This window comes from Elgaria multicarinata, chromosome 1, assembly GCF_023053635.1.
Source record: "Elgaria multicarinata webbii isolate HBS135686 ecotype San Diego chromosome 1, rElgMul1.1.pri, whole genome shotgun sequence".
In the NCBI taxonomy this organism is placed as follows: domain Eukaryota; kingdom Metazoa; phylum Chordata; class Lepidosauria; order Squamata; family Anguidae; genus Elgaria; species Elgaria multicarinata.
Window position 1 is genome coordinate 190,613,992 of NC_086171.1, and position 9,390 is coordinate 190,623,381.

Consider the following 9,390-nt stretch of genomic DNA (forward strand, 5'->3'; position numbering starts at 1 on the left):
CGCCACCAGAGTGAGGACAGATGGTGGAAGAGCTGCCCTTTGTTGGCCAGGTAAGTCCCTGGCTTTTCTGCTGTGGATCTTGGGCTCTTTGCTCAGGATGGCTCCGAATCAGCAGCTGTGTCATATTACCAATGTTGCACAGATTCAGAACATATAGACAGCCCCCAAAGCTGAAATTTAAAAAATGAGGTTGAAATATTCATTCTCTACCACATCTGCTGTAATACCTATGTGTGGTTGCTTTGAAACCTGGGATGGCTAATGGGTATAAAACAGTTTGGGTGGTATGAATGTTGTATAAACTTGCCTCAATTTGCCTCAAACCGCAAAATCTGTCCATTTCCCTTAATATGAGCCTCAGGAATTGTCTGTTCCATTGTTTATATCATGAACAGCATATTGTCAATTTCATGTCACTCTAATTGAGGTTTGGCAGCTCTTCAAGAATAACAACTAGCTACATAGTTTCACTTTTAGGCAAGAGCCATGCACTGTCTTATCTCTCTTATTTTTTTAGCCTCCCATGCAGTGCACACTGAGCGTCATGGGCCATAGCTAGACCTAAGGTTTATCCCTGGATCGTCCAGGGGTCAAACCTCTTCATCTAGGTGACACACAGGGGATCCAGTGCTCAGGCAGGGGCGAACCCTGGATGATCCCAGGATAAACCTTAGGTCTAGCTGTGGCCATGGTCAATTACACAGGCTTGCAAAGCAAGTCTCACTCTGCTGCACACCAATAGCCCTTGCAAATGGCTTGATTTAAACACACAGATATTGGCCATAAGGATCTGGTATTGCACAATATTGGCAGGGATAAATACCTGGAATGTTTTAGGGGAGTGTATGCTGGAACGGTGGGCATGTACTCTTCCTCCATTCCAGCTCCGTTCAGCTTTAGGTAAATGTCAGGTAGGCACATTCCCAATCCCACTTAGCCTTGTTGACAGCTCAGGTCAATTTCAGGTAACACTGACCAGTTAAATTCAGCTGAATCCCAAAGCTGTTTACCCAGATACACCATCTTATAAGGAAAAGGGCTACGTGCAAGAATGCAAGTATGCAACCCAAAGGACACCTGGGAGCAGATAAACAACGCACGTGGTAATGGTGGCAGACAGGTACTTTTTGGATGCAATTCTCCTTTTGACCACGGTATGTATGTGGCAGCACATGCCTGGGTGAAGTGACAGGTGATGCGGACCAATGGGATGTGGGTTAATGACATGTAACACCTGGATGTATATATGCTATTGTTTCGCTCCAGTGTGGTGTGACCCTGATTTAGCAGCAATACGCCAGGAGGTCACCTTGTTCTTGAGAATAAAATCTTTCTCAAGTGTACCAAAAATTGGACTCTGTTGCACTTGGAACTGGCATATTTGCAACATGGTGTTGCAGTTAAAAAGAAGTAATAACTGGAAGGATTAATTATCCTCTTCTAGCACACTACTTCTTTGGTTGAAATTGCATCCTCCCAGCATCACTTCGCAAGAGAAAAAAAATGTGGTCACAAGTTTGGGAGCCCAGTTGTCTAATTTCATACTCTATGTAAGTCTTTCTGAGCACCTTTTAGAGGAGGAAAGACACTGGGCTACAAGTGCACTGTAATATAAATAATGAAGCAACCCATTCCTGCTCAAAAGCAATATGTTTCCCACCCCCACGCTGCTGTTGTATATATATATTTCTTAGTGTCTCTTAACAATCTGTGAAATGGGTGCATTGTTTTCAAAACTTGCCTTGACTTTTCCCATTACTGGCAAAATAATCAATCACAATTTTGCTAGGAAATGCAGTTACAACTCCTACATCCCAGGCCGTTACCAGCACTACCACACTTCGCACTGCTGTATTAGAAGGGACCCCTATCTCCCACTGTTAACCTATCCTGCCAGCGACTGATGTAAGAAAAAAATGTTGTGGGGGTCAATTCAGAGGAGGATTCCTCTAGCAATAGAGTAAGGGTCAAGTGCTGCATAAGGCAATATAAGCCAATACAATGTAGGAGTATTGAACATCAATTTTCTATCTAGCAAAAAACACTGTGAATTTTTTATGTGTGTATTTTGTTAAGTTTAAGTTAATTTGTCTATAACCTTCACAGTCAGCTTATTTTACTATTAGGGCTATAATCCAATATATCCTTCAAAACAGAAGGATCTCGTTCTAAGTAAAAATGAGGTAAGGAAAAGATAGCACTGTATGTCAAATCTCTTCTTTGGGTTGTTATTTTGAAGTCGATTTATAAGGATATTTTCCAATTATCATGTGTGTTTGTTTCATAACCACTCATCTCAGACCTTCCATTGTTATTTGTACAGGCATGTTGCCCAAGGTATGGTATGAGCACATAGAAGACCTACTGTGAAATGGGGAAAGAGGAAGGTTAGGTGGTGAGCAAATAAACTGGCATTTCCTGCTCCTTTCCCCATAACGTCTCATTTTTGGAATATATAACATTTTGTTTAAGCTTAGCTCATACAGGTGAATCTGAGCTCCTGAAAGCACCATGAAGACACTTGGCATCTTGCTGTTTTTGGTTCTTCTTACACTGTGTACCGAGCTGCCATCTGCATCTGGTCAGAATCCAGGTAAGTGCTGAAAACAGCTCTCATTATTTTTACTGGAAGGGGTTTTCTTTTCTTTTTTTATAAAAAAAAATCCAGCACACAAAAATTGTATTTTGCATGCAATTTTGCCTGACATGAATTTTTGGAAGCAATTTTCCACGATCTAGTCTATGTTTATATCATTGGTATATAAATTTTATTTGCATTTTGTATGTGTATCAAAACATACTTGCATTTCAGTTCAGATATCTCTTTAAACATTCCCTTTAAAATGTGATTCTAACAAATTTCTTGACCATCCCAAATTCTTATGTACATTGTTAAGAATAAAATCTTTTACAAGCTCAGTGGGTATGCCAGTTAAATGAAAAGAAGGAAGAAACAGGTTCTTAGGATGCAGAGGATTTATTGATTCAAAGCTTTGCATCCTGAGAACCTGTTTCTCCCTTCTTTTCACCTGACTTGGATGCTTTCCTCCTTTTTTTGGGGGGGGGGTTATTCCAGTTAAATTCCAGGGGAATTCCTTTTTTAAAATAGTCACATTTTGTTCATTTGTTTGAGGTATTTTTTTTTACCCCAGTCTTCATCAGATTAATAAAACAGTGCCTACCCTCAAGCTTACACTCCAAAAACTCATCACAAAAGGAAAAGGAATTGGGAGGGAGGAGGAAAGAAGCTGGCACTAGCTTTTCATTTGAAATTCAATATAAGGACCAAATGGTCTTTAAATAGTATAGAGGTGAGTGGTGGAAAAGGGAAGGTCTGCCAAAATTAGAACATTGGGAGCTATGGTGGGCAGCTCTGCAAATTGCTGTGACTTTTCTGCCCTTTCAGTCCAAGAACAAAATGAGCCCTTAAATTCTACTCCCTGATATACCTAAAGATCAAGACGTTATATTTGTTTCAGTACGTAATATATTCCAAAATAGACATACTCATCTCTCTATGTTCCTTATGGCCCATTCTTCTGAAAATGACTGACAGTACAGTGGTGGCCCAAATTATTATTATTATTATTATTATTATTATTATTATTAACTCCAAAATTTCAAAAGAATAAATGCAACTATTTATATGAAACAGGAGCCCTCAAATTTAGGAGAGAGGGGCTTGCTAGGAACATGAAAGGAGGAAATTTTCCAGAAGTTTCCACTTTTGAAAAATATATATGCCAGGAGCTTAATTTGAATGTTTGCAGACCCTTTCCTAATATATTACATCTTGGTTCTCTGAACACCATCTAGGTCAGATAATTTCCTTATCCCTACTCCCCACAACATGCTCTTCATTTCTTTTTTACATCTTGCCTAATAAAGAGATCAGGAGACCTTAAAAGGTGCCACTTTTCTGGTGATCCTTTCATTGGCCTAATGAAGGTATTAGACTAATACAGGTTTTGGAAAGAATTCCAGGTGTGTTTGCACTATAGATATATTGAATCAATTTGTTACAGGCTTTGGTTTTATGTCCCCATGACGCAGATGTGTGAAATGTGATGTCACTTACTGAGTATTGACCCTTGAGAATGATTTATATTATGCTTTGACAGGTCCTCGTAACTGCCCACCAGACCCTTATGTATGCGTTCGGGCAGAGCCTAATGAATGTGAGGATAACAGGATTTGCCCTAAAACCAAGATTTGCTGCCAAAATCGATGTGCAAAACGCTGTGTCGTCCCAGTGCGAGGTACTTGAGCGTATTTTTGCTTTGTGCTTTTGGAAAATGACTCAGCATTGAGCATTTAGGACAGAGAATATCCAAAGAGTGGTTGCTTAAGGGACTAGAGAGATGAATTATTATTAACAGAACAGTAGAATGTGAATAATTGGGAATTTGGGAATGGTTATTAGAGAGTGGGAATGACATTTATTTATAAGTAATACTTGTATAATGATTGATATAACAACATATCTAAGCAGTTTACATGCTGAAATATTAAAACCACTATTAACATACTCGATTAATATGCAATTACAGGTGCAACAAAAACAAATAAATAATAGAAACAGTAAAAACAAGTAATGGGTGGTTAAGGTGTAAACTGAGTTATCAAGAAGTTCAGCAATAAAACTCATTGAAAATATTTGCATATTGGCAAAGTGTGTTTTCTATTCATTTCTCTGCAGACTACAAGGGACTGTCAACCACACTGTATGACCAGTGCTCGGTATTATGAATATATTTCTTTCATGCCATTGCAATATCTGGGAATATTCTGCAGGGAATATGATTGAATGTGCTATACAGGGTTACATCTTGTAACTCAGAGTAGGGTATTTGCAGACTAGGACCAGATCTATACCGTGAGTCAAATCATTATGATGTCATCATGGTAATGCTATATCCCTCTTCAGCATTTCTACCTTGTAGGACACACAATGACATTTACTGCGGTATTTTGGATATTGTGGAGTAAACAGCAGGAAATGACAATACGAAAGTGGTATATGTAATGTGTAATGTGCCCCAACAGTTAGCAGTGCACTTCAATACCGCTAAAAAGCAGTAGTGTAGATGTAACCTAGGAGAGGATGCATCAAAGGGAAATCATTCTTCATATCCAATATCTGGCAGGCTGACATCAGAACCAGAAGCATAATAATTATGAGTTTGTCTTTCATCCCAGATTTTCTCTATTGTAGGGAAACCTGGACTCTGCCCGTATGTTCCCAAAACGTGCCGTGCACGGTATCCCCCTAATAAATGCAATAATGACTACAATTGTGAAGAAGAAAAGAAGTGTTGTGAAGGCAGATGCGGGAAAGAATGTGTCCCACCAGTGTTTGGTACCGTATCCAAAAAGATTGTGGTATTATACTAAGGAAAGTTTTTGCCTTCGAATTTAGTGTTTGCTTGGAGGTGATAAGGGCTATTCTTGCAAGGAGAAGAAATGGAATGTGGGGTTGGGTGGTTCTGATCCAAGTTGCTCAAAAGGTTCTGAAGGTGACTGGCTGTAGAAGAAGAGGCATAATGTTGTACCACAGAATACAACTATAGGTTCTGCTGGGAAGCATAGTGCTTAAGGACAGTCACAGGGGGTGTCTATACGCCACTGCCTTGGAAGGCATCAGCTCAAAACCCACAGCATCACTGCTGCGAGGCTAAACCGATAAAGCTAGATGACACAGGAGGGAGCATGGGCTACTTGGCTGGCAAAGCCCACCCCCTACTCTGTGTTCCCAAGTTTTCCCATCAACAACAAAAGACAGTCTCACCCTCCAGTAGCCCATTGGAGCTTTTCGTGACGCCGATGTGGCTACAAGTTGGCGGTTACATCATTTAAATAATGTAGCACCACTGAGCATCCACTATGGGCTTAACAGAGCATCTAGACACCCCTCCTTGTTTCCCAACAGAACTGGGCTCACACTAGCCTGCCAAACACCTGTTTGCTGGGCTGGTGGGAGCCTGATTCTGCTGGGAAACTGGGTGAATAGATATGACTCTCCTTGTGTGCCCTGAGAGGAGGTAGAGATGGAAGCATTGTCATCAAGTGTGTGGGGAGTCAACTGGGGCAGGGAGAGGCACCCATGGTTAGCCGCAGGTTTCCCAACCCTGGTTTAGAGTGATGTACGAATCTGCAGATTACTGCATCACCACACGTGGTTAAATCTAGAGAGGAAAAGTAGATGCACCATGAGCAGTAGAGTAAGAGAATCTCTGACAGGTTCTACACTACTGCTTTATAATGGTTTTGAAGTGCACTGACAACTGTTGGGGCCCATGACATTTTCTGTATACCATTTTCAAACCGCTTTATATCCTGCTTGGATATATCCTGCTTGGTGTTATATCCTGCTTGGTGTAGATCTGGCCTCCATCTCACCAATACTGGATCTACTAGCCTCCCCTGAATATTTACTGCATGTGATTGAATCTAGGAAAACAACAACCTTGACATGTATGATGAACAGCAGAGCAATGGTAATTCACCATGAATGGGGAAACTGGCAGAATAGAAGAAGGAAGTATCCTTATTTATTTATTTATTTATTGCATTTCCATACCGCCCAATAGCTGAAGCTCTCTGGGCAGATATTATTCTGGTCTCTTACATGGCAATACATTGTCTTTCATTGTTCAAGTGTAGTATAACGTAGCTGTGTATTACTGCATGGATGATCATGGATAACAATTACCCAGTTATGAATTTCAGTGTGGAGCTACTAAAATATTTTGTTCATGCTCTTGCTGTTCATTTGGCCTCAAGACCTTCATCAGAGCTATACCATGCCATGAGAATTAGACCTTTGTACTAGGTGTACTAGAACAGCCAAGGTCAATTGCTCCTCCTCTAAAATGGCATACAAACCCACAGCAAACCATGAAGAATGTGAATAGCTATTACAATTGTTATTAGTGATATTAACATTTAATTAAGTATATCCTTTCCTTTAGTATAAATTCTTGCTTCATGGATGGACCCAGCAACAACAACGATGCCCTACACTAAGATGATTTACCCATGGACATCCATCCGCTCACTGCATTTGAAAGAGGAAAATCCATCAGAATGATTCTTTGATCTGGATCTTTGGAAGTAAAATATCCAATCTGATCACCAAGAAGAAGTGCTCATTTTTTTCAGAGGTGGTCTCTAAGCCTTGATTTGGGTAGGGGAAGTGATAAACCCTCCATTTAAGTCTTCAGTGTCGTAGTAGATAAACATTGCCTGTCAAGCTCACTTTTAGGATAACATTCTGCTGATGTACCATATATAAAAAAAGGAAATAAATAATCTAATGTCCTAGCTAGAACCAAAACAGAGCTATGCCTAGTGTGGCCAGATACAAAGGGGGGCAGGCCTCCTGCAGCTTTAACTGTTGTGATGAAGAGGAAATTTCATCAGGTGCTGCATGCCTATAAATGACACCTGCTGAAATTTCCTTTTCTATACAATTGTTAAAGCTACAAGAGCCTTGTCCTCCTTTTCATATGGTCACCCTAAATAGTGATAGCAGGTTCTTTGATTATAATGACAAGTATAGGTTTGGCTTTTCCCATCCCAATCTCACCTGTACATGCGGTGGCCCAAATTTGGGGCCCTAAAGCCATTTGGTAGATTTAGGGCATAGGGCCACCTAGTGTATGACAAAACTCTTTTGGACAAAAGGCATACCAAACATTTAAAAACCAGTTTTGACTTGTGGGGGTAGGGGGGAAATCAGCTATTTTATTAAAAAGTATACACCTCTGTAAGCAGACTTTCCTATCCAAAATTCATTATGGAAATTCAAAACTGCAATAATCCAAGAGCTTTGCCTCTCCAAGACAAAATATTAATCATAGGCAAAGATGCAATCCTATATCCATTTATTTGTGAGTACGTCCCATTGAATTATTTTCATTCTTGTGCCTGTTTCTTCAAGGTGAAATATCTTTTTGTGAAAGGGATTGGCGTTTTTGCATGGGAAGGTTTTGGGTTGTATTACAGTTTTAACTGTATTATTGGATATAGTTGGAGCGCCATGAATATTTACCAATAAATGATTTTATCCAGCAGTTGTGAATCTTTAAGTTCCCCACAACGTTTGTTGGTATCTGGCATGAAGCTGCTTCTGAACCTGAAGGTGTTACAATGTTTGATAAGCTATAAAGTTGCACTGATTTTGCGGCAACCGAGGTTGTACAATGCAATGCTCAACCACCAGCCAATCTAAGGAAAACTTGGGGACAGTCCTTCAGTGCTCTGTGCCTGTCAATCTTCCCTTCCCCATAACAATATAATAGCAAGGATGCTCTATGAATGGTTGATGTACTTCATAAACAAGAGAACAGTTTTCTATATTATTTATTTATGTATTCATTTTTCTACCAGACATTTATTTATTTATTTATTTATTTATTTATTTATTTATTTATTACATTTATATACTCTCCATAGCCAAAGCTCTCTGGGCAGTTTACAAAAGTTTAAAACAATGAACATTAAAAATAAATATACAAACATTTAAAAGCATAAAACAGCAATATCCATTTAAAACAGCTTATTCTGGGTCAATTAAAAACTCAGCATATGTTGTTAACTGCCTGTGAGAAGAGAAAAGTCTTAACCTGGCGCCAAAAAGATAACAATGTTGGCACCAGGTGAGCCTCGTTGGGAAGATCATTCCATAATTGGGGGGCCACCACTGAAAAGGCCCTCTCCCTTGTTGACATCCTCCGAGCTTCCCTTGGAGTAGGCACTTGGAGGAGGACCTTAGATGTTATTTCCTTGTGCAATTAATTCACAATTATTATTTCTGTGTTCTGGGGGTTCAGAGGTGCTTCTCTTCAAGGCAGCGCTTGCTGAATGAAATCAGAGACTCCAGCTACACTGTTCGCAGGGCCTAGAACATAAACCCTGATTTTTTAAAGCCTGGAAATAGTTGGTGTTTGGTAATCAGTAAAGCTACAACTGGAAAGGCTCCCCCTCCCTGCTTGCCATCAGATGTACGTACACATGCAGATTATGGAAAATGCAGAAGGACCTCATTTATAGATTTCTGTGAATGGGCCGGCTGATATAGGAGAAAAGCTCCCTCAATGAATCCATCAAGGTTAACAAGATTTGATCATTGAGCATCAACAATCAAACTACAGGCTGAGCTTCACATAGCCTGTGCAGGCTGGTATACTATTATATCAAGATATGTAAAATTAATGTTCAGAGGAGAGATCAGGTAGGGCTGTGCAAGGCTCAGGCCTCAGATTTGAAAAGCCAAATCATGGAAGCCATTTTATGACAGATCTGCCATTTTATGACAGATCCACCATTTCCTTACACAGCCTTAGCCCCTCATATAGCCCACAGTTCCCAGCATGCAGTTCTTGGGAG

At 40.0% G+C, this 9,390-nt stretch overlaps 1 protein-coding gene across 1 annotated transcript; it reads left to right on the forward strand.

Moving 5' to 3' along the window:
• The first annotated feature begins 2,478 nt into the window (after nt 1-2,478).
• LOC134394584 (antileukoproteinase-like) lies at nt 2,479-8,083 on the forward strand. The gene is made up of 4 exons (XM_063120174.1): nt 2,479-2,593; nt 4,122-4,259; nt 5,216-5,359; nt 6,972-8,083. Exons 1-4 carry the CDS (start codon nt 2,512-2,514, stop codon nt 6,974-6,976), a joined length of 369 nt encoding a protein of 122 aa, XP_062976244.1. The 5' UTR covers nt 2,479-2,511; the 3' UTR covers nt 6,977-8,083.
• The last annotated feature ends 1,307 nt before the right edge of the window (nt 8,084-9,390 follow it).